General features: G+C 33.0%; 1 protein-coding gene across 1 annotated transcript; it reads right to left on the bottom strand.

The window, feature by feature from the left end:
• On the bottom strand, positions 1 to 27239 carry LOC124544525 (gamma-aminobutyric acid receptor alpha-like). Its single transcript, XM_047123123.1, has 11 exons — positions 27059 to 27239; positions 6687 to 7033; positions 6532 to 6599; positions 6235 to 6455; positions 4079 to 4161; positions 3424 to 3558; positions 1526 to 1653; positions 1160 to 1345; positions 960 to 1091; positions 649 to 832; positions 1 to 314 (listed from the first exon to the last, which is right to left on the bottom strand). Exons 1-11 carry the CDS (start codon positions 27103 to 27105, stop codon positions 151 to 153), a joined length of 1695 nt encoding a protein of 564 aa, XP_046979079.1. The 5' UTR covers positions 27106 to 27239; the 3' UTR covers positions 1 to 150.

Raw genomic sequence — 27239 nt, 5'->3', positions numbered from 1 at the left:
TATGGATTTATTAATAAAGTAAAAGTAAATATAACAGAATTGACGTATTTATTAGCTAATCACATGTAATTTGTTTATCTTATTAAGATAGGATTAGGCTACCTATTGTACTTCGTGGCTTTATGACACTAAAATTAGCTTTCCTTTCACTTAGTGTGACAGAGTATTGATAGGGTTGTCGCTCCAAGCAAAGGTATCATTGGATAAAGCATAAATCATCCAATAGAAGAAGTTTAGAAGAGCGAATGATGCCGGGAACAAGACGCGCGCAGCCTTGTCTATGTGCGACACGCTATTGATGTGACCGCGATTACCTGCAAATTTGAAAAAGGGAAAGTTAGTTATTTGTTGCATAAAATAATGTTAAATAACGTAAGATTAACATAGACAAGAATTAGTAGATAATAGTAAGTAGTAGCTTTTTATTTTTCTGTTAAAAAGCGTTAAATACATTAGTAGGTACATATACTTTATGAAACATTTAACATAACTAATCAAAAGGTCTAATATTCAACTAAATGAACACTAAATATAAAAATAGAAATAAATTTTTTTTCAATGACAATCCAATCTAACCTAAAAGATTTTTAATTTATTTGTAATGACAAGCAATTTATTTATATACAAGTCTTCCTGCATTATACTAACCAGCCTCCCTCTGTCTCTGACGGCGGTACTGATCGTCTCCCGCAAGGCAGTATAGCAGCTGTCTCCAGCGCGGCACCCTGACTTCAGTCTGCGTGGTGCGCTCCATGGTCAAACGGACGGCGGTTTGCTCCGGTTTTTGTGTTAAATCTGTTTCATCGTGATTTTCATTGGCCGTGGAAAAACTCTATAAGTATACGAAATGTTTAACATTAATATAGATGCTAAAATAATGTCTGTCCATCTTTTTTTTTGTCAGACTATATTACTACTGTTTTTTAGCTACGTTTTTTTTTAAATAAATTGTAACTCACGAAATTGGTTCCCGATCTAACAGAGCTGCGTCGACGTACTGCTAGTTGCCGAGCTGCAAAAGCGTCTCCACCAACTTCTTCTATTAAATCCTCCCATTCTGAGTCATCTATCACAATTTCCCCCGATCCTACCTGGTGATAATAAAACCTCATTATAATTGTAGTAATTTCAATATTTTTTTCATACATTTTCAGTTTACCTTTGTAAAATAATGTACACCAGCAAACTCAAGCAGAGTAGCGATGCAATAGAAAAAACTCATAAGCAGGAACCAATCAAGGGCGGTAGCGTATCGCACTTTAGGGAGATCTGTGCGCGAATCCAGACTTATTGTCGATAGAGTCAAAACCGTTGTAATCCCGAGCCCAACTCGATCTGACGTTGCCTTAAAACAAACAAATTATATTATAATGAAATAGTACTACAATGTTATTAATTTAAATTAAAAACGTATTCAACTTAATATGTGGTACAATAGTCATTACCAGATAAAATTGCAACATACTGAATATTTGATAAATTGATACGCTATTATTAGATATAATATAGGATATTAAATATTAACCTCACGATGTATCCAAAAAGACACCCAAGAGAGTACCACAATCAAGATACAGGGCACGTACACTTGGATGAGGAAATATCCTGTGTGCCGCTGAAGATTGAACGACACTTGGAGCACCGAGAAGTCCCCTGAATTATGTCATAAATATAGTTTTAATGTAATTTAATTCTAAAGATATTGTCCTTACGGCTATGCTTAATGCATTGGGTCTTGTAATAAAATTTCGTCGCATTTGTAGTCATTTCGTGAGAAAATTCTAATATTTAAACTATTTTTATGTGCTTAACGTTAAGAACCGGTTAAAATATACTATTAGCTGTATTCTATTAATTAATTACGGTTAGATTAAAGTGTTTAAATATTGACTATTTGTTGTCAATTTTTGTCGTCCTACCCTTTGAACATATTCCGATGTCTTTTGATTGACTCTTTAATATATGTATACTCGACTCTAGCCTACTCTGTTCAGCCTGCTAATAAATCCGTCACTGCACTCTAATATCTGTAAAGTTATCTTTACAGTGTCTACTAGCATTATTGTACTAATTAAATAAATGAGTCATGTCGTCATTCATTCGATGTGAGTGCGGAAAATGGTGAATTTATCGAAGCGTAAAAGCAGACTTGTGTCGTCATAAGACCGACGCTCGTGGCGCTACACACGATGTCTCAACAGGCTTTTAAAGGAAAGAAATCTGAAATCATATTTGTACAGGAAAGTGTGTGAAAAGTCTTTCCGAAAGGCAATTTAGATAAATGTGCCTCGATGTGTAGCGATCGTTAAATATTTGACATAACATATTTTTAGAAATTTCTTCAATACTCATATTTTTTATTTACATTTCATAAATTTCCTTTTTTAACGAGCCTATTATTTATTTATCTACCGCTATCGGCAATTATTTCAATTCATACATGTAATAAATATATAATATCATTAAATAATCAAAAGTAAGATGCTTAATATATATATAAATATATATATAGCTTCCCTTACCATAATGCGAAAAAATATATATCTTGTGGCATTTCTTGCGTAACGAGACAGAATTGTGCGCACGTCCAAATATTTCATAATCATAATCATTTTATATAAACGGATTTATTTGGCTCGGGTTTTGCATATCTCAATCGAAGTGTGCGAAATCACATTAAGCGTTAAGCGGATAACGCTCGCTAGCCAGGGTCGCGTTTAGTGGGACGAAGGCTGTTATGAGAGGCTGGGATCGAGTGCTTTTGCGTACCTACGATATTGATAGCGTTAGCACATTTTGCTTTCCTAGATTTTATTAATTTCACACTCTTTATATCTCAAGTGTCTGACGTAACCGATGATACAACGTCAAGACATTTATTAAAAGTGATAAAATTATAAATGGAAATGAAAGTTTGTGTCGAGGTTCTTCCTGGTTTAGTTTTACGTATGATTTGATATTTTTTGGGATTAGCCTTTCTTATCCTTTATTCCCTTCTTTGATGATTTAAACCAATTACTGTGGGGTTCTAACGCAGGTGAACACCACTGGATATTCTTGTGCTTAATTTTTATTGATAATTCATCTCATTGGTAGTGAATAATAACAGTATGAGAAAACCTACAGGAGTCCGAAAAAAATCTGCCATTAGGTTGCATTTTAGAAACGTGGTGAATCAAGCACCAAACGGGGTAGGAGGCTTTAGCCCAGCAGTTGTCTGAAAGTTGTCTGAAAGTCTATAAAGGTCTTTACAGACTTTTACTTTGAGATAAAATATATTTATATATTATTACATAGGTTTAGATAATTTGAACTTTTCTTATAAATTAGTCACTCCACTTTTTCTTACATTAATTTATTATTTGCGTATGTATGTGTTTTAGTTTGTGTCAGTTTGATTTGAATTAATACTTTGTTACTTACCTTCTCGTCTGGTAAAGGTGAAATTTCTGTATGGGAAGCTGATGAGGTCGAACTGAGATAAAGTCATGCCTGGCACGAAATTAACGCTCTGCGAATTCTGCCACTGATATACTAGTTGCTGGTTTGAGTACGCATCTTTTGGAAGTCATGAAAAAGAAAAATATAAAGTAGGAACGTATTACGGTTATGTAATTTTATTAATTCTGATTGATAAGTAGATATGTATGAGTTGCGATAGGCTATTTTCAAAGACGAAGTCAATAATCAGGAGGTTGTGTCTATGCCGGATTACCCTGTCATTGTTATTACGAGCATAATGAACTGAATGAATTACAGAATGCCATAAAATGAGATTTAACCTCAAACATCACAATATATGTAAAATGAATTATCTGTCAACATGCCTATTCCTCCTTAAAAAGCCATTGCGCTTTAATGAGTGCGTGCAACTCTTTAAACAGTACATATTTAACTAATCGACCGAGTTATATTCAAATATTTCGATTTGTTTTCCTATAAAAATATACGAAAAGGTGTTTAAGCATTTGGCGGTATTGTAAGCCGATTTTGCATGCTCTGATAACTTCTTACGGCCGCCAGGTTTTTCCTAAATCGTCACTGGTTGGAATATATCATGAAATCCATGTGTACTCACAGCTGCCGAGGATGAGCGGACACGATTGCCGATCCATCGGGAAATTACGAAGCTCCATCGGACATTTCGCTTTAATCGTTAACCTGTAGTGTAACAAAATGTTATGTAAATTACGAAAGATTGATGTTTTTTTAAGTATTCATACTTTAGGCTATCGAAGTTACAATGAGACGTAGAAGATTTATTGTTCAATCATATATTTAATATGTAATTTATAAGCAGCAAGATATCATAATTGTGTTGTCGGGTAACCGGAGCGTCAACATTTTTCACATTGCCAATTAAAATGTACGCTATGCTTTTAGCGACGGCAAAATTAATGTTTTTTCTCGTTGAGCATCATTTATATTTTTTATAATGGAGAATGGGCAAAGTATTATACCTACTCAATACTAATGAAGTATATGTAAACAAAAAAAAAAAACGTGTGCGTGTCGAGAGAAGTAACAGTTTAAAAAAAACATCTGTCCGAAATACGGCTAGCGCTAGTAAGTTAGAGTGTGAGGAGGAGACTGCCTCACGATGCCATATGCGCAAGAGAAAGGGAAGTCAGACAGACTGGCACCGTAACGCGTTACGTAACGAAACGGTTTGCCCTCTTACTTCTTATGCTACTTCTTATATAGTAAAACGTACTGTACTCTATATATTTTTCTGTTTAATGACTGCAATCTGAGTCCCTTATGTTAACGTATGGGCTGAAGGTGGGAGCGAGACGGTGTGTAGACACCACCGCAAGTGCAGCGTACTTTCTGCATTTACAAAAAACGTGTGACCTCCATACCCATTCCGCCTTTAGAAGTCTCATAGCTCTTCTTCACTTGATCAGTTATTATTATATAACCTTCGTCACTTTGACCTTGATATTTATTTTGGGCTTTTAATTTGAGCTGTTATTGTCTATTAGTGGTTTTAAGTTAGGTTAGTTTATCTTAAAAGAACTTGAGAACCTATTATCAATTTTAAAAATATTTAGTCTCTTATTAAAACTTATTTCTTTGGGATCGATTATATAGATAGTGTTAAATAAGAATTTGATAACACCAAATACACAATACACTTGATAGAAATGCTGAAAAATATGTGATGAAATCTACGTATACAAAAAATATATGATTCCGGCCCAGACCGACTCAACCATGCCCTAGGCAATCCACATTTCGGGATCCTTTTGCTCTTTTCAAACTCAACTTTATTCTACAACAACGCCATTTTATTTATAATTACGAAGAAGAAGAAAATTTACTTTATAACAAGGGTATTCCAACATCTTATTTAAATATTCGGCTTCAAATATTTCATTAGAGTAGTATTTTAACGACAAAATACTTAATGGGGTTTTAATTCAAATATTTGTTTATTATATTAGGATTGTTGTGAGTAATTCAGATGCATGTGACTATGAAGTAAATATTTCACTCAACAAATATAAGAACATTTTACACTTATCGAATAATCGAACAAATAAATCTCGCCTAATTACGATCACAAAATGTCTAGTGGAAGTGGTGAACGAACGATTCAAGCGGGACTTGAAACTTCTTCGAGTTGAGAATTTTTACAGATCTGTTCATTATATGTTTGAAAACTTTCACATTGCTCCAAAAATTCTGATAATTACAGATAGTGCATACGCCAAATACTCAGAAAATAGTTCGGCAGAATATGTAATTAATAATTATAATAGATAATAAAGATTTAGGCAATGTGCTCCAAGTATGTTCATATTTTAAACATATCAAACAATAATAAACATACAACTAACGTTTGTGTATGAATATTATTGATCAGTTTAGGCGTTTTTCTTATTTGGTTATCCTAACTTACTGCGACTTACGACGACGCTGACTGAACGATTGATAGGACGTCGTACAACATGAGCTCATATGATTTATATTCTTTGGTACCTACTTATGTTGAACTCAATATCAAGTTGGCTGCATCCAGCCTGGTGCCAGCCTATGTATGATATTACATAGTTATAAAATTATTCATTGTTAACTAAATTATTATTTTTGATCGATTAGGTAGACCAACGTACTTACATTTTTGTACAATCTCCTTTCCTTTTTAAAGTTTTAAGTTCGTTTACAAAAGACATTTATATATTTTTATATCGTAAAAAAATTAAACGATTATAATAATATTATACTTACCGCATAGAGTAAAGAATATCGCCGTGTTGACTAATCCTTAGTAACTTATTGGGTACGGTAATAGTGTGAACGTATGAATGCTTTCCGTTATAAAAGTAAGTATCCGGTCGCCATATTCTTTCTAACATTTTAATTGAAAGGGATAAGGAGCGAATTGGGCCCAAGAATGACAGTCGAGTGTCCCTCCAGTATTGCCTGAAGTAGCAGTCCATTGAATAATCCTAGTTATGAAAATATAAAACAGCATTAGTTTCATACATTTATTAAAAATAAAATATACGACTAGATTTTACCTACCATATCTAGTTCAGAGACTGGACCCATACTCCTAATTAATATATTTGTTTGTACAACTGTAGGATAACCTGGTATTAAAAAAGAAATGTTTTTAATATTCATTATTAATTTAACGCCATCAACTCTATCATTATTTGGTGGTTTTGCTTACGTACCTTTACCGTGAGTAGGTAGTTGCGAATTCTCGTAGTTCTTTAAGAGGTTTTCCAAGACTAATGTGATGTTTTTCGACACTGCGTCGTTTATGCTTCTCTTTGTTTTCCATAAGTTAGCGTTATTTTTGTCGTTGGTATCGTTGAGATAACTTGAAAATAATACGCCAGAGCTTTTGTCCCAGTGGCCATCTACGTTCTCTCTTGATAGATTGTTAGCAATTGCAGATAAAATCTTCGGAGTGTCACCCGATGTACTACTGTCATGGGACTTGAAGGATGTCAGCGTTATTGGAAATGTTCCATTTTTTGTCGTCAAATAAATTGCTCCTTTTGCGAGCGCTTCGTCGCTGATTTACAAAAATATTATATTAAGTATCTTAGAGGTAATAAATATTACATGAATATACAATTACGATAATTCAAATTGTATATGCCTATACTTATAGGTAGGTTTGTAGTTCTAGATATTTATTTAAAAACGATACGTGATACTTTCCCCTACATTTATTCAATTTGAGTATTATTTTAGGAACACACCGCTATCTAGTTATGCAATTTCGTACCAATGTTCTACCTTTCCTGCAAAAACGTCGCCCTTTTTATTTTGTATTATGTAAAACAGGGTTGCCTGATGGTATTTCAATGAGAAATTGCAAAATGTAGCACTTGTTATTCATTTATTTTCATTATTCATTTAGAGTTATAGTACTTTATGTGTGTCCCCTAAAATAAAAATGTTTTCGGGGTATTTTTCATACAATTTATTTTATTTTCAGTTTTCTTCGTTTTGCTTCGAAGCGACAGGCGCTTCCTAATCGGATGTAGTCACTGCAGAACAGTAAACAACATAAGCCTTTAAAGAAGGAAGGCACCTCATTTTCTCAGCTATTTTCCAAAATATAGTCTTTAGTGTCTTTACTTTAGAGTTAAATTATTATAATAGAAAATAAGTTAGCAGTTTTAAAAGTAGGTAAATGACATATGGATGTTATTATATATCAGATTTTTAAAGTTTACTGTGCCTTGGATTATATGTGATATGGACTGTAATTTAAGGTATATTATTTTAATCTATTGAATTTATGTAGGTATTTAAGAACTTAAACTTAATTTTATGTGTATTATTACTTGGTGGTAGGGCTTTGTGCAAGCCCGGCTGGGTAGGTACCACCCACTCATCAGTTATCCTACCGCCAAATAACAGTACTCAGTATTGTTGTGTTCCGGTTTGAAAGGTGAGTGAGCCAGTGTAACTACAGGCACAAGGGACATAATATCTTAGTTCCCAAGGTTAGTAGCACATTGACGATGTAAGGAATAGTTAATATTTCTTACAGCGTCATTGTCTATGGGTGATGGTGACCACTTACCATCAGGTGCCCCATAGGTTCGTCCGCCAACCTATACCATTGAACAAAAATAAAACAAACAAACACTTAAACTAAATAACATACTTATTGGGCGTGATACGAACACGCGTGATTTGATTATGTATAAAGTAAAATCTGGCAATTTATATAAGGACGATAATTTGAAATTGTCAATCTGAACACTTATTGTAATTGAATTATCACGCGAGATGATTGCGACTTCTTCATATCTTTGATTGCTCAAGAGTTCGCTCCCTTTTTATTGAAGCTTGTAAAACTACGTAGCGATTTCAGCCTATTTCAAACTTTATAAACTTAATTCATTATGTATCACATATTCAGTCAGTAAGTAGAGATAGTTACAGATATGAGATGAACATAGTACTGTATTACTCTTATTATTTATTAGAAGGGATGGATTGAAACAATATTAATTGTAGTAGTAGACATTTAAATTTTTAACATCACTTTTTATGTTTGGGTATAATTTTGCAATTAAATTTTAGATATATTCTCTCAATTTCTAATTATTGTTTAAATAAAGTTTTTTTCTTTATTTAAAATACGGTTCATACAACTATGTAAGTATAAAACGGTAATAGTAATGTTAGTAAAAATTTTATACATAATTTAATTCTTACGAACAATTGTTTCTGAAAGAAAACTTTGTTGTAAAAAATCTTCACTTCGGAGTAATCTGATGGATGAGAAAAGTTGTAAATATCGCAGACTCAATTTAGATGTTTGAATTATTACATTTTTATACAAATTTCTTGACGATAAGCACTTATAAAAAAAGTAAATATTATGAGGATATAATATACTTATTTTATAAATAAAAAAATCAATTGAATCTTCAACAGATCGAACACGATTTGTTTGAATAAAAAAAATCGAACAATATTTTTTTTTTTATTTTCGGTCCAAAAAATTGAAAACTTGTCTATGAATAACTGCATTAAGTGATTTTATCAAAATATCTTTATACATTATATTTTTGCTACTAAATGTCTGAACTGGGCGCCAAAATTAAGATATAAATAACATAAATAAGATCGTAATAATTAACGTCCTACTGAATATATTTTTGAGGTTTAAAATAAAAAAAAGCTATTCTTGACATATACAAATAACATAAGAACATTTGAATCGTCGTTTTACAGAATTTGATTAAGGTACAGGTAAAAATGTAGATTGTTCCGAGAAGAAACAAAGTAAGAAAGTATACTCAAGAAATTACACAATAGTAAAAAAAGTAAAGAAACAGCCTGTAATTTTCCCACTGCTGGGCTAAGGCCTTCTAATCCCATTCAGGGGAGGGTTTGTGGAATGCGGGTTGGTGGAATGCACATGTGTCACAATTTCGATGAAATTAGACACATGAAGGTTTTCCCACGATGTTTTTCTTCATCGTCGAGCACGAGATGAATTATAAACACAAATTAAGCACATATATATAGTGGTGCTTGCCTGGGTTTGAACCCGAAATCATCTGTTAAGATTCACACATTCTAACCACTTTGCCATCTCAGCTCTATACACACAATAGTACAACATTCAAGCTTCTAAAATATACGACTTAATGAATGAAAATTATCATGAGTTTAGCTAATTTTCGTAATGTACAGTCAGGGCGTCACCTTAAGATCTATTTTCGTGTGTTCAGTATGAGCAATAATCTGCTTCAGCGGTTGAGAATGACATATTACGTCACAATTAATTGTTGTACTAGAGTTTAAGACTTGATAAAGAAATTAATTTGAAAACTGATGAAGGTTTTCTTACTCTAACTGCACCTTTCAAATATAGATTTTTTTAAATAGGCGATGAAGTTCCAGGATGTATTTTCTGCAAAAAACTAACAACTAACCCATAAAGTTTTTAAACTCAATATTTATTATCAACTTAACTATTTGGTCATTTTAACCGTAATGAGTTTCATACGAGCGACTAATTCGGTGTCTATATACAATATTAATCAGCTGAAAATATTAATCCGCCTAACATAGGCATGACTTACTAAAGGGAAGGAGGGCTTTCATAGTAGATATAGAAGGCAAGGATAGGCAAAATCCACTTAATATTAGTTTACGACTCTTAGACGCAATCCAATAATTGGGAAATTTATCTTATTTATTAATACTATTTTAATAAACGATTTAAATATACGAATTTGAAATTTACTGAGATATTGGATTATTATCCGCTTTTTTATAAATTGAGTAATACCTATATGTATTAAAAAGAGAGACACAATGTAGCGATCGCATACACATACTGAAATCGCGAAAAAGTTGATGTGGAAGCCGATTTATTTGGAGCCAAGCCAGGCTCCAGATGCTTGTTTTATTTGTGCAGGAACTGTATAATTTTTAGTTTTCAATTTCTGTTTTTGTCTCTTCAGCGCTATTCATGATATTATGTTATTAAGCTTAAAATAAATTTCGAATACTTACAATAACAACCAATAACATTCATTATTTTAATAGATAAGTCATAACCACTGTATAAAATTAGCTGAGAAGAATCAACGAGTAAGGTGTCCGCTTCTATAATAAAATTCGGCAAATAATAAAGTACTGGAAATTAATAATTTTAAACTGCTGTTGAAAACGAAACCTTCTAATAATGCGTTGTACAAAAGAAATCATAAAATTGTTGCTAACAAAATCTTTTACTTAAAATGTAACTTAAACTTGCAAAATGACGATTCAGAAGCGCTTGTAAGGACTAATTAAATTTATGCGTATTTTGATTTTAATGAAGGATATATCAAATAGAAAAGTAAAAATTCAATAAAATGTAAAAAAGAAAACAGATTTAGGTAGTAAAATTCTGTTCTATAGGTAAGAATTGTTATATACATTAGACGTAAAAAACGTAATCGAGTAGTTAGATCATTAGATCTTAAGTAAAATCGACGTCATATTAATTTGTTCTATGTAAGCATTTGTAACTGTTTGAAACGCATTACAATATTTTAATTCCATATAATTATCAAATTAAAACGTTAAGTTTGTTAATTAAACACTCATATCGGGATCTATAGTAGTATTACTTTTAGTGGGCATACATTAAAATTACCTTGCCACAAATAAATTGACAAGCCGAGCTGAGCATGAATAATATTTTATGTTACTAAATACAACAGTAATGTAATTACAATTGATGTGCAAATACATTTTTTAATATATCTTATTTTGTCTTTATATCACAACATGAGGAGCAAATCCATTAACTTACATAATATGTTAAGTCTGATACCGTGTATGCAGTTACGGTCAGAAGTGTAAATGAAAATTATGTTGACACTGATAGCGGGTGGGCTCTCTATCTTGCCATGGCGGTTGGAAAACTTTGTTCATTACTGTCATTCTTTCTTAAAAATCTATGTAACGATTTTCTTTCACTTTTATCTTAGATTTTTTATGCATCAATTTAGACTTAGCAAAACTTTTTATGCAATATTTTGACGACCTCTGTGGTCGAGTGGTGTGTACACCGGTTATCATGGGTACGCCACTCTGAGGTCCCGGGTTCGATTCCCGGCCGAGTCGATGTAGATTACCATTAGTTTTCTATGTTATCTTGGGTCTGGGTGTTTGTGGTACCGTCGTTATTTCTGATTTCCATAACACAAGTGCTTCAGCTACTTACATTGGGATCAGAGTAATGTATGTGATGTTGTCTCATATTTCAAAAATCTTTAAAAAATTGTCTATAGCATAAATATCCTTAAGGTTATAATAACCTCATAATATTTCTTTATTTACTTATTTATTTAATATATGTAGGTATGTAGGACTCGCCGTCGCTAAGTGTATATATACCTACAAAAAATAAACTAGCAGTACCCACTTACTTTTGGTCAGGGGAAACCACGAGATCGCTTACGCATGCAACCGTGATGCCTCGACAAATCTTCGGCGGAGCGCGTCTTTACCAGAAATCTCCTCACGCTTCTTCTTCGCGGCTGCTTATCGCGTCATAACACATTGGCAGAAAGAGACCGCCTCCAGCGATAAACACGTGAAAATCGCAGACCTTACTTATGAACTTTTCCTCAAAGTCTTTTGCTATCGAACCATAGATGAATTATAGGAAAAAATAAAATATGCAAATGGAATATGTAGTGCCCGAATGCGTTTAAACTCTCAAACTATGTTTAAGATCCCCAAGCTCTATCCACAATTCCACTCCGGTTCTAATTATAGCAACACGGGTAAAACATTATATACAATAAGTGTACTAGAAATATTCACGAATTATTGTTATTCAATATTCTTTATATAAATTATATATTTTTTCTTTGTAGCTACAAAAGCCTTGATTGTAAGCTCTTATTGGTGACAGAGAGCTCTCATCGATACAAGCACTCTTTACTGAATACCGAAGTGTTACAAGTTTCAATTCTGACAAACCAACTTTTAAACCTTCACCTCTATTTTCTTGATAAAAATATAATATTCGGGAAAAGAAGTGTCTATTCAGCTATAATGAAGGTATACGCTTCGTGATTTGAGTAATCACGTCAGAATAACGCAAAACTTAAAGTTGTGTTAACTCTGTTGCTTGAGTTAAAAGTTTACATAATAATAAGGTTAATGAATTTAAGTCTCGTTGTGGCAACAATATCATCACGTAGCCAATTAAAATTATCTTATACGTCATCAAACTTCCATAAATCATTCGTTAAGAGTGTTTACATTTACTTTTTAAGAAAACAGCCAGTCTAGTTTTCATATTTTTTATTTAATAAAGACGAATTGTTTTTTTTTAATATTATTGCATATTAAATTTGGATATCTATGTTTAAAACTGAATTATTTTTTAACCCATATACTGATCAAGTTCGGCTACTTGCGGCACTTCGTAATCAAGAGCTCGGACCAAATCGTAAAGAAACATAAGTATGTTACTGAACAAAAATATAATGTTAATTATTTGTAAATTTGGCTGATCAGAAGATAAGGTCCGAGGATCGGTTAGTACACAGAGATGTCCGATTAGAACTACAGCACTCGGCAGCGGAGGTCCGATACTTTGAAACTGTTCGAGAATGTAGCCTAGAGCCATCAAAGCGTGGCCGAAATACGGCAGATATACCTCCAGAACCCATTGCAAATCCAACATTTGTTTGAATCGATCATACTGACACGAATTCAGAATTTCTATTGATCGCTGACCTCAACTCTTGATATTCACCAATTATTGAGAAAATATTTGCCATGAGGAAATAGCAGTTTGTGTTTATGGTCCAATTTGTCCGGTTTCCATTGAAATAGGATGAATCTTTGATGACATTTTGTAAGTCCGGGATACTTGCTATGATGTGTCCGGTCATGATGAGAATGCTTCCAATATAATATTTGTTTATATCGTGAATAAGGATTTTTTCAAGAACATAACCAAGAATAACCATACAATTACCGGCGATCGCTAAATAGACGTCTGTATTAGTCATGAAATTGTTCACCGCCCCTTTCTTCGTGACAACGACAGCATCTTTGACGAGTTATTGGATCTTTGTATACATCTTATGTTTTTTATGTTTAGATTCTTCACGATGTTTCGATTATGGAAAAGAATATTTAAAAGTATGAAGTTATTTTAATCAAGTATGAATTGCCTAAGACATGATTGTGAAACTTTGATCCGTACATTCTGTCATTTTAACGTTAGTGACAATCTTTATTTTTTTTTTCATAAAATTTGACGTTAAATCGTTTTTATCCTCTATTCTTTATTTTGCTAGGTGGTTAAGATGTCATTTTCATTTAGCCTTTAGGTAATAATGAAAATAAAAATGATGCTTTTCCAAATGCCATCTGAATAACAAAATCATAACTTCCTAGAATGTTATATGACGGAGGATGAAAAGACTCCATCTTAAGAACTCTGTAGTCATTGTTAAATTAAATTAGGCCATTGCACAGATGCGGTACGGTGAACTGACTTCATTATTTGTTTTTATATAGAAAGGTAAAATCCTTCATGGAAAAGGGCACTGAGTAAGCATTTATTTTCTGTACTAGCTTTACTTTAGGCAAAATTATGCACACAGGTGTACATGAAATAATATATATGGATTACTAGTAGGAATTGTAGTTATTTACTTATGCGACAAATCGAGACATTTTTTTTTACACAATTAAACTTATGCAAGCAATTTGAATTAGTTAACTTAATTTTTTGTATTTGTATTTTAAATTTTTAAAATAATTTATTTTAAAAATTTAAAATAAATTATTTTATACAATTATACCAGACAAGAATTAAATCTGGTACATATCGATCCCCTTCTGTTTATAATGCCGACATATTTCTGAATTCATTGGACAATATAATTAGGCCCATTCGGTGTGCTAACATATTTTTGATAGGTGACATGAATATTGACATTAAGCGGGGGAATAGTGACAAAAACAGCTCGTCGTATCTCAATCTAATGGCGGAACTCGGACTTCTTCCAGGTCATTACTTTCCAACACGAATTAAAAATTGTTTAGATCATATATTTATTAAAACAAAATTTCGCGCTATTGTCGTTGTAATGAATTCTACTGTTATCGATCATGCCTCAGTTTTGCTTAGTTTATGTCTAACGTGCCCAAAACCACCTAGTGATAGTTACTTTATAAAAACAGATCTTGTTGCAGCCGTAGATGGTGTTAAAAACATCGATTTCTCATTTATTTATATATCTCCTAATGCCGATGTAGCAGCGTCTTCTTTTGTTGAAAAACTTTCCTGCGTTATTAATAGTACCTCAAAGAAGATCAAAATTCCCAGTAGGAAAAAAATTATCAAACCCTGGATCACTCCTGGCATACTTAGATGCATTCGCCATCGTGATAGGTTGCACAAAAGATTCAGAGCTGATCCAAATAATACTGTGACAGAAATTAGCTATAAAAGGTATAGAAATTTTTGTAATTTACTAATTAGAAAACTCAAAATCCAATACGACAAGTCCTTAATTCAGAACGCTAGAAATAATAAGCAAACTTGGTTTGCTCTCAAAGCCATAGTAGGCAATTCGAATAAAAAAGTTTCATCTAAAGAACTTTTACATAAGTATGATGAACCTTCTAAGGCTGTTACAGCTGTAAATAATTATTTTGCAAACATCGGCAGTAAGTTAGCGAGCAACATTGAAAACCTCATACCCTAACAACTCCTAAAATTCCGCACCTACCTAACTCTATGGTCCTCTTACCGCCAGATGAAGCTGAAGTTGAATCAATAATTAATAACCTTAAAACAAATTGCGCCGTTGGATATGATATGATTTCAAGTAAATTTTTAAAACTGGCTAAAAATATCATTGTTCCTCCTCTTACAGCCTTATTGAAGCTTTGTTTTGAACAAGGAATCTTTTCCAAAGTTTTCAAGAGGGCTCTTGTTACACCAGTCCACAAGGGTGGGAGTCGAGAGGATGTCACAAACTATAGACTGATCTCAGTGCTTACATCTCTATCAAAAATTATAGAAATCATTCTAAATAAAAGACTTATGAACTTTTTGGAAAAATTTGAAATCTTGTCTAATAATCAATTTGGCTTTAGATCTAACAAAAACACTTCACACGCGGTACGTAATCTAACTGATTATGTTACCAGTCATATCGACTCCGGGGATAAATGTATCGGTATCTTCCTCGACTTAGCAAAGGCTTTTGACACGCTCTCGATAACAGCCCTTGGGGAGAAACTGGAAAGGATTGGTATACGAGGTACTTCTCCGTCCATGTACTCTGGTTTTCTTACTGGTCGTTCTCAGCAAGTTAAAATTGATGATCTAGTTAGTGATATGGTGCCCGTCACCTATAGAGTCCCACAAGGTAGCGTTCTGGGTCCCACTATGTTCTTGATTTATATTAACGATTTGTGTCAAACAATCTTAACTGCTGGTAAAATTTTTGCTTATGCTGATGACACGGCTGTTGTATTTTATGGAGCAACTTGGGACGAAGTACGGGACAGGGCTCAGGAAGGGTTATGTAGGATAACTGATTGGCTACAGACAAATGGTTTAACTTTAAATATTAATAAGACAACATTTTTACAATTCACTACTGCTAAAATGAGTATCCCTAACGTCGAAATTAGGGTTCACACATGCCATTCATCGACGACTGATTCTTGTGCATGTTTGTCTATCTCTAGATCCTCTACGGTCAAATACTTGGGTGTTGTATTAGATGATAAACTTGGCTGGCAGCAGCATATTGAATTGTTAGCAACTCGCACTCGCAAACTTATCTGGATTTTTAAAAAACTCAGAGACGTAGTTGATCTCGATATTTTGCGTAGCGTTTATTATGCCCTAGTGCAGTCGATTTTAAGCTACTGCGTTGTTGTTTGGGGAGGTGCCGCAAAATCTCATATGATACTAGTTGAGAGAGCCCAAAGATCCCTGCTTAAAACAATGACATTCAGCCCTTATAGATTTCCGACTGTAGAATTGTATAAAAAATGCTCAGTATTAACGGTTAGACAATTGTTCATACTACAGTCTATTGTTTGGCAACATCAGCACACCCCGTACGACCCTATTATAAATAGCGGTAGGCGAGTAGTTAGGAATGTAATTGTGCTTCCAAGGACTCGCACTGCTCTGGCTAGGAGACAGAGTAATTATTTGTCCATCTACATATATAATCAGGCTAATAAAATATTAAACTTCTACACTCTATCCCTTAAAGAATTAAAAGTGATTGTTCTGAAGTGGCTGTCCTCGCTAGACTACCAAAAAACTGAAAAGCTCCTACAGCCATAAGGGGGTAGTATGCGCGTCTCGTACAATCTATACGCAAACATATATACATATATATACATACCTACGCCCGCACAAACATCAAACATACAACTAACACACAAATTTACACACTCTCTCTCTCACACACACACACACACACACACACACACACACACACACAAACACACACACACACACTCACACACACACACACACACACACACACACACAGACACACGCACACGCACACACGCACATTCACGCGCGCGCGCGCACACACAAGCAGAAACGCATTCACTCTCCTTATCTTTTATTGTTTTTATTTCTTTATGTATAATTTGGTTACGTTCTCACATGTATAATTTACCTTTAAGAGGTTAATAATGGAAGAGCACACTGGTTCGTTGTGGCACAAGCTTTTGCTTATCATAAGAACCAGGGAACTCATTTTAATCTGTAAATTATTTGTTATGAATAAAGAATATTATTATTATATTTATTATTAAATTAAGTTGAAACTTTTAATTTTTTAAAAGTTTCAACTTAATTTTAAATAAGTGTGTTCTAATGACTCAGACGAAATTCTAAATATCTTTCATTACTATTACATTGGTACCAAATACCAAAGCACACCAATACACTTACAAAATAATTTTTGGTGTTGGTGGTATTAAAACCGAGTATAATATTGTCTATGAAATAATGTCAACTTTTTTTATCCTTTTGCTTCTTGAAGTTAATATTTTATTATTTCTGATTATAATGAAGGAGAAAAAAATGTTTGTTATGAATGATCGATGGTCGACCAGATCACCGAGCATAAAAGTTAGTTGCTATCCGTGAACAAAAACACATGTGGCCTGACCATCGATAACAGTTATTTTGTATTACACTACCTATGAAGTGAGAATTTTTTTATATTTTTTTAGTCTAGCTGATAAAAATATTCTTTCCTGACATTAATTCGTTACAAAATATTTTATATAAAAAAAAACAAGTATCTATGCCTTTTGATTTTATTATCACAGATACACGACTGGTTTGAAACAAATAATTTAGTTTTAAAAATTGAAAAAAAAAATTAAAGATATAGTTTTTAACCTGAGTAATATTACAAACAAATATTATAATATATCAATGACAATAACAGTACCTTCTTAATATAACCTATACTACAATGTTATTAGGAATAAATAACATTTAATAATCTAAAATTTTAAGCTGTAGAGGAATCCTCTGACAGGTTTCGCACAGGGTTCCCCATCATACGCAATTAGAAAAGTTAGTCAACTAACTGATATTTATACCACTAGTCTTGTGTATTTTGTTTATTTCAAAGCTTTACAGATATCGTACGGCATATTTATTTGCCACTACAGATATTAAATTTGATTTTATTTTACAAACGAGAGCTATCCTGTCTATCAATGATCTTGGAGCTAAAGATTCCGTTTGTTATTTCTTTAAGACAGTAAGCATACTAAACTGTTGCGTCAAAATATATTTTCAACAATGCTATCGATATTCACTTTTCACATTAATCGCTGAAAAGTATTACAGTGCTGGATAAAATATATTTTAAACTAGCTGTACCCGCGACCTTGTACGCGTTTGAATTCAACAAAAAAATAATTATTGTAGCCTAAGTTACTCCTCATTGTATCAGTTCTCTGCCAGTGAAATTTCGGTCCAAATCGGTCAAGCCGTTTCAGAGATTAACCGGAACAAGACAGACAGACAGACAAAAATTGTAATCAATGTTAATACATATGCATTGAGTAAAAAAGGGCTATTTTAATATTACAAACAGACATTCTAATTTTATTATTTTATGTATAGATTTAATTTCATTTTAAATACTCGTAATTAAAATAATAGTCCAGAAAAAAACGTGTAATATTCCCTTTACAAGTGTCTTTAAAGTGTCAGATACCAATTAGTCTATTCTCAGTAAAAGCAAAGTTCCGACAGCTGCAGCAAACTATCATAGTATTATCTTAATGGCGGTTAAAACAAACTTTATATCAATCTCATCCAGTCCTCTCATTTTTGTATTACCTTTTTTAATCTAGTACTTAGCTAAAACTTGTATCATTCAAATGTAACCTGTAAAGTAACATCCATTAAATGCTCCACATTTGTCCAAATTTTTATCACCTTTTAAGGATCTTGAGAATTTCAATGTCCAAAAAAGCCAAAACAGCGCGACTTGTAAGGTGTCTTTCGCAAAACCACTCTATGGAACCAGTTTTCGACCTGCCAGCCAGCAACGCAACTGCAAGCTCATTGGTTATGGAGATTTCTAAGGGCAGTGCTAGAGTTTTCATCAGATGAGTCTCCTTCTCGTTTTCCATAACAAAAGAGGAGAAGGTTTTAGAGTTTTTTTCTGATGCCGATTATTGAATGCACATGTGGAAAAACCACCAGGGGTACCAGATTAAGGTGTGCGGTCACAAATATAGTTCTTATCGAACTGAATAGTGATTGATTTTCAAATGGAGGCAAGTCGAAAGTTTCATAGTTGAGTTAGGTAATTTCAAAATTTACCTAACCCACTCAAACTCAACTCAAACTCAAGTTAATATTTATACATAAAGAAACCTACATTTAGTACATACCCACATAAGGGAGACCTATATCCAAATATAAAAAATTAGATAAGCTATAATAGTTAGTCATATTTTAAATATAATTTAGACTTTTATTTTATTTTATAACATAGCAAAATTTTCATCTCAGATAACTAGGCTTCAATCTAGAAGCTGGAGGATCGATGTCTTTTGAGTGGTCGTTGACATTGACGGCGTCATCTAATCGTCGAATAAAATTGGCACCTTATCAAGTGACCTGTTCTTGTTAACACAGTCTAAATCTGCGGAGATGTAATATAATGCGGGTAAGCCAGCTCATTGTATAGAATATAAGCGATTTGTTTTGGCATTTGACTTAAAATTGCATTTGATTCTTGATGATTTGATGATGATTTGATAGTTTGTTAGGGGTCCCTACCCAAAGGGTAAAAACCAGACCCTATAATAAGCTCTTTTGAACCGCGATAGCTAGACAGTTGAAATTTTTAACAAATGATGTATTTCCATTTCTGCTGGAACAGCAAATACTAAATCCAAAGTAAAAGAATTATTTAAGGGGTTCTCCCATTAAAACAGAAGTAATTTTAAAATGAGCACCGGGCTTGAAATATTCACAATTTGTTGTTGTTTTAACAATTAATTATTTTATTGATAAAATTACTTATATTTCGTGTGTCATGTTGTGTACTTTTAGGGTTCCGTATTCAATATAAAATTTGTATACCCACAGTTGTTTACCTAGTCATTAGTATGGAATACTTCGTGCGTTAGTTCGACTCATACTAGGCCGGTTTTACTTTAATATTTTTATTGGTCTTTACCTAATCGTATGCTAAGGTTTTTTAATACTTGGAGCTGTATTGTTGTACCTAGATCGAAGTTGGAGAAGTCAATATTATAATGAATGCCTTGCATGCGAATGCGTTTATTGACATTTTGCTTTTTTAAATGGATGTAGCGTTTAAAATAAAATATTTTCAATTTTTTTCATTCTAGTTATACTTGGCAAAATCTTTTTTTTACAGAAGATTCGAATTTCCCTCTACGTTAATGCTACTTATGCAGTACAAGTGATGGTACGTGCAGCAAAGGAAACCTAATTTTAATATCTGAACAGGGATTTCAAATCTTTTATTCAACAAAGATTTGCAGCGGTTACGTAAAACAATCGATGATCATTGAAACTTCTGCCAGTTTTATACGCGTCTAATTACCATTCTCCGCTTCTGAAAAGCCTACACAGAAATTAGAAAATTGACAAAAAGAGGACAAACATACAAACATTCTATGCTATTTATACAGATATATAAAACTTTCTGGAATATGTCAGAAAGGAAATGATAAGAAACGTAGTTATAACACTTTGAATGACAAACATTAAGTTAAAGATTTTGTGACGACAAAAACGTTATATTCAAATTTGAACCGAGTTTATTCAGATCATAGCGAATCAAAGGGAAAGTTGATAAAGAACGCAATAATTAAATGAGACCCAGCCCTCCGTTTTGCGACCCATTTCTTTATTTTCAAAATAAAATTCGTCACATTGAATCCGTGCGAACACTCAAAGGACACTCGTAAATTTCAATATTCTTAAAATGTTTAGGGTCGAAACTCTGAAAGGACCTTTATACATACAATGTGACTGCGATAAGCACGCACGGGATGTGATATTTTCAGTTAAGGCCCTCGAGCGAACAACAAGAGATAGCGGACTCTTTATTGAATTCCTATGCAACGCTCTGTGCGTTCGTCTACGTTTTTTGTGATCAAGAATATCAGCTTAGCAAGTTTTTTGTATGTCATTTATAATATTCTACTTGAAAGTTAGTAAATATCATGTAATCCTCCTAAAATTATTCATTAAATAAGCGGTTACAACAAACGATTTTGTAAAGTTTAATTTTTACGAGTTCGATTGAAATAAAACCTTAAAACCTTTTTTGAAATTGTGAGTACATAAAGAGAATAAATTGGATGTTGTTTAAAATAGTTTGAACCCATTGTAAAGGTGATATGACCGCGGTCTCTCGTTACTCGAAAGCGTTTGAAATGTTATCAGATACGCAAGAAGTCTTTTATGCGCACTAAAATGTATGATATCACTGTCCTCTTCAGTATATTGGCTTTCAGGTCATGGTATTCGGTTCAATGTTCAGTAAGGCTCTCAATCCTAATCTATCAACCTGGGGGACGAAGTATGCGTTGGTTCTTGTTTTGTATTAACATTGAGCGATGGGTATTTGAGCAAACAACACATTATAACATCCGACACGATTCATTTCGCCTTGAACCATTGATTGGAATATCGTATTTGCTATATTACATCCGGTATTCGGCTTAGAGTTCTATCTCAGTTATGAGAACGAGGTCGGAGATATACGAGAAACATGGCAAATATTAGTGAAAATTAATCTAGCGATTTGTACCAAATAATTCGTAAGCACTTCATATTAAGAAACTTGTTACATATTTTGTATACATATGTACTCATTGCGTATATTAACCGTAAAATATGAAAGTGGCTAATAGATATTTTTATGAGCGTATCATTTAATTGTTATAAATATTCAAATTAATTAATTATTTTCAACGTATTTCCGAATTGATGTTCTGCGAGGTGTTTCGATTTTTTTCTTACAGATTAGCTCTACAGATCACACTCGCTCACATTTCTGTTTTATATGACTATAAATAATGATAGTATTGTAGGTACATCTATTGATTTATTTTTATTTATTTAAATACTTTATTGACCACCTTTATCGTTGATATTTCGAGCCTCGTTCAGTTCCGCGGTCAATTGGAAGGCAAAGCCAAATTGACTTAAAAAAAGCTGGGTGTGCTCAGCAAGGCGAGACAGTATTTTACGTCGGCCCATCGCTTAAAACTTTACAAGGCGCAAATTCGGCCTCACATGGAGTCCTACTCTCACCTCTGGGCGGGTGCTCCCTAGTACCAGCTCCTTCCATTTGACCGTATACAACGTAGAGCGGCTCGAGTTATCGACGATCAAGCCTTTTCCGATCTCCTTGATCCTTTGGCTTTGCGTAGAGATGTTGGATCACTCAGCATCTTCTACCGAATTTTTCACGGGGAATGTTCCGAGAAATTGTTCAGATTAATCCCGGCTGCTGAATGTCACCTTCAGACATCTCGTCAAAATTCGAAGTTTCACCCGCACCACCTTGATGTCCGAAAATCCACAAAAGCGCGATTTCTTAGGCATTTTCTGCCACTTTGTGGAACCAGCTTTCGCCGGCGGTTTTTCCGAACCGATACGACATGGGAACCTTCAATAAAAGAGCGTCGTCCTTTCTTGAAGGCCGGCAACGCACCTGCAAGCCCCCTGGTGTTGCAGATGTCCATGGGCGGTGGTAGTCACTTTCCATCAGGTGAGCCGCCTACTCGTTTGCGAATTTAACGCCTGAAGGCATTCTTTGTCAGTCAACCTTTAGGTCAAACAGAAAACCATGAAGGCGGTAATTAGTAATTTAATTCAATTTAAATCTATGTTATCTATATTAATAGTCCTCAATTACTGTTAAACAGTGGCAGATTCGATACAGTGACATGCCCCAGACGTGTTGGCACCCCCATAAAGCACTAAAACTAGAAGAATATATAAGATTACATAAATAAATTGTGTCATTTATTATGTTATTTTTTAAAGTTTTTAAATGTTTCTTGAGGGCACCATTACTAAATAAAAATACACCAAACTTTTTTTACGCCCTTGGCCTGTAAGTATTAATTACTCCAAATCCTTCCATCATTGCTATTGAAAAAAAATTAAATGTACTAAATAATAAAAATAAATTGGTATATCACATATTTTAAAGTTGCTTCACAACGCATGCACGATTAAAGTGCAAAAAATAATTTGAACATAATTTATTTTTGGAAATATCAAACACATTCATCAAAACATGACGGCATGGAATGCTAGCAAGAAGACTAGCGGCATTTCTTATGATTTTAGATTATCTAGTTAATTAAGTTCTTAATGTTAACAATATATACCTATATATAAATAATTTAATAAAAATATAGTTATCTAATAAAATTCCTTATCAAGTCAAAATTTAGCGAAGCCATTGAAAATGATTTGACGTGAGCTGATGTTTTAATCATAAAATTCATTATGACCGAATAATGTACCACATTTACAACGTAATGAAACTCTGTAACGCGATGGAAAAATATAAATTCAATAAAAGCTACGCGTCGATGCAAAGTAACGCAAGGCGTAGAATGCTCGCAATCACTGGTAAATCCAGTTACAGTAATGTGGGCATTTTGTTAAGGTTTTATCTACCTTAAAATTATACCCATTTGTCAAGATCCGACTGTACTTGATGGCAAAACATTGAACGCTTTTGTTTGTTTCTTGAGGTTATTTTGGTTGAAATTAGTAAAAAGCTTAGTTTAATATAGAATCCTTAATCATCTTATAGTACGCGCAATAAAGAAAATTATATTTCAGTTAGACGTGGCTTCTTGTTGATGAAACGAATTGCAAAAATGAGAAGTGCGCTTAACAAAACATTAAACACTTTTTATTAACACTTTTGTTTTGTAACGTTATTTTATTGACTCATGGCTGTGGATAAGCGTATTGTGAAAAAGATCACAATATGTCCACGAGTTATTGGGAAACTTTTATATAACTTTCAAAGTATTTTTAATGTACTGACATGAAATGTTCAAGGTAATTAACATTCATAAAAACAATATGAATTATACATATAGACCATTGTCGCTTATCGCTTTTTCTAGTAGCAAAACCTGTTTGAAAATGCCTAGAATGGTTTAGAAAAAGAAAACGGAGAAATAAATAGAAGCAGAAATACATTGTTCTCAATTACACCGCAGATAGATACCGAGGACATATACCAGAATCTCTATATAAGAGGACATATAAGTATTTAATATCATTTTTTTTTCGGAATTCGTTTTACCGTCTCATGATATAGATCCTAATAGAAAAACAAGTGATACAAAATTACACTCACTATGTGTGTATATATTGAGTTGCATGTAATTAAATAGTTTCAGCTCCGATTAATCAATTATTAATATTAAATTTATAATAAAAATACCAGTAAGTGTGTTTAAAATCAAAATGTTCTTTATTGAGATTTTGTAACTCTTATTGGGTTATAAGAGCACCTTCATAATGTTATGTGGTTTGAAATACCGACAAGAAACTCAGTAGTTATACCCTATTTACTTGCTATTTACGCGGTTAATTGAACACGATTAAATTCGAATCAAATCAAAAACTCTTTATTTGGACATACATATTATACAAATCATAAAATAAAATAAAAAATATACAAAATGTCAAAAAACAGGAAAGAATGTGATGCCCAAATTGGTAAACCACTCAGCTGCCCAAATTGGTAAACCACTCAGCTGCCCAAATTGGTAAACCACTCAGCTTTGATGTTATATAAATGGACCTCCCAATGGTGAGTGGTGGTGCCTTCTTGGATTGATATTGTTCCTAACATCGTCATAATTGGGAGCTAAGATGTTTATCATTGTGACTGTAGTTGCACTGATTTACTCACCCTTCAAACTGGAGCACAACAATTCTAAGTCCAACTGTTTGGTGGTAGAATGGCAAGTAGCCCGTCTGGGTAGGTACGACCCACTCATCAGTTATTCTACCGCCGAATAACAGTACTCAGTATTGTTGTGTTCCGGTCTGAAGGGTGAGTGAGCCAGTGTTACTACAGGCACAAGGGTCATAATATCTTAGTTCCCAAGGATGGTGGCACATTAACGATGCAAGGAATAGTTAATATTTCTTACAGCGTCATTGTCTATGGGCGATGGTGACCACTTACCATCAGGTGGCCCATATGCTCGTCCACCAACCTATACCATAAAAAAGTGGATAATATTATCCCATGCAGGTTTGCATAAAACCCTACCACCAAGTAAGATCCACGTATTTCAGTTAGGCAATAATCAACGTTTTTTGATTATGCTAAGAATAACAGTGGAATTTTACCAACAAAACGACTGCCAAAAGGATTTGGATAAATCATATAGAATCTGCTAATCTAATAAGATGTGGCTTACTATTCATATGCTAGAGCGCGCTAGGTAAACACATATATTTGTTGGCTTTTTTGCTTGGACTTAGCACTTAGAAGGACATTTTTTAAGGGCTAGTTTTAAGGTTCAACTGCACGGGCGAAGGGCTAATAAGATATTCGGCAAATCAACCTCTTTTTTTTACATCTACAAAAATGAAATTCGTTCCGTGGGTAAACCGTGCCTCATAATAAGTTGTATCAAAAAAAGAAGGTCCTGTAAACTCAATTCGCAGTACGTATCACATGCAATCTTTTAATCAATTTATTGGTATTGTTTTATGTGGGTATTTAATTATATAAAAAGTATCTGTGAGTTTCAAATAAGTTTCCTCGCTCGGAATTTGTATTTATTTATTGATTATATTACTTTTCTTTTTGTATATTCGTTTTTATACTTTACAAAACAACAGGATGTTTTTCTTTGCCTTTATTAAAACCCCTAAAACTAGAAACCTCAAAAAACATAAATCAGCGAAAGTTGATTGGAAAGCATACTCCAGGAGTGAGATGCCCCGAACACGTGAGGTATTCGAAAAAGGTTTCCGTTTGAACTCAAATGTTTCGAGAGCTGCGGTTTAATAGCGAAAAAGGTAAACTTTAAGTTTCAGCGCACTTACCATATTAATATCCGTAAACTTTCATCGTGATGAAAATTAGTAATATAACTTAGATGGGCTGAGTTAGAGAGATTTTTCAACGTAAAATCTCTTTTATAAACTAACTCAGTGTATTTGTTTGGAAGTGAGAATTAAATAAAGCATTTTTATATTTAAAAAAGTATCAAAGTAGTGGGAACTGTTGGTTTTAAGTAAATAATTAAACTTTCGCTAATAATTTTATGTGTGAAAGGTCTACAAAAAATGGTTGTTTTTTGTGAGTATAAAAACTTATAGGTACATATAATATTAAAATTTGTAACTAACGTTATATATTTAGATTCTAAACTCTTGTGAGAAATTATTAGAATAATCTTGTTATATAGTTCTTGACTAAACATAATTATTTGAATAAAAAAATATTGATTATTCAGTTTTATGTATTTTGTACTTTTATTAATAAATTGTTTTTAATTGTATGATTGCATTATTTGTTATTGTTTATAGTAATATTTATTTGTTGTGGTATTATATGTACAAGCATTTTCACTATTCCGATTTCTTAGTGATTATCTTCTATAGGTTATCGCCAATACCTTCGTACATCAAAGTCACATGTATTTATGCTTTCATTATTTTAATACTTTTAACAATAATAGCACGAAAAAATCTAGTTTTTATAAGAATTAACTTATTAGCAATAGAAAGGATGGACTGTCTTCATATGATGTTATTACTTATCTATTACTATACTCGGTAAATTTTTCTGTAAACACACTGTTTATGACATCATTTAATTATACCTTGAAAAAATAATTATACATTATGATTCTATGACCAGATATCAACATATGTTTTATGTTACTATTTTCTAAAACAGTAACATTAATAATAATAGCTTGTAATAATAACATTAAAATTTCTTATAATATTAAAATCACTTACCCCATAAGAAGTACGATGACAGTTATGAGTAAATTTTCGTAGACCATCGTTAAAAATTTCGTATATTCACTTTGTGTAATAGTTACGCGTTTTTGTTTAGTTAATTTGAAGCAAGTTGTACTTCTGTGGCGCCCTAATCAGTAGCTAAGATGATTCCCGTCTTGGTGGTTCGCGCGCTCCG

This window comes from Vanessa cardui, chromosome 4 (genome assembly GCF_905220365.1).
Source record: "Vanessa cardui chromosome 4, ilVanCard2.1, whole genome shotgun sequence".
Classification (NCBI taxonomy): Eukaryota; Metazoa; Arthropoda; class Insecta; order Lepidoptera; family Nymphalidae; genus Vanessa; species Vanessa cardui.
This window is presented reverse-complemented; position numbering and strand designations above follow the sequence as displayed.

Coding starts and splice junctions, on each gene's coding strand:
- LOC124544525 (XM_047123123.1), bottom strand. CDS start 27,105: ATGGTCTACGAAAATTTACTCATAACTGTCATCGTACTTCTTATGGG. Junction 7,034..27,058: donor GTCATCGTACTTCTTATGGG/GTAAGTGATTTT, acceptor TTTGTAAATCAG/CGACGAAGCGCTCGCAAAAG. Junction 4,162..6,234: donor GATATTCTTTACTCTATGCG/GTAAGTATAATA, acceptor GTTACACTACAG/GTTAACGATTAAAGCGAAAT.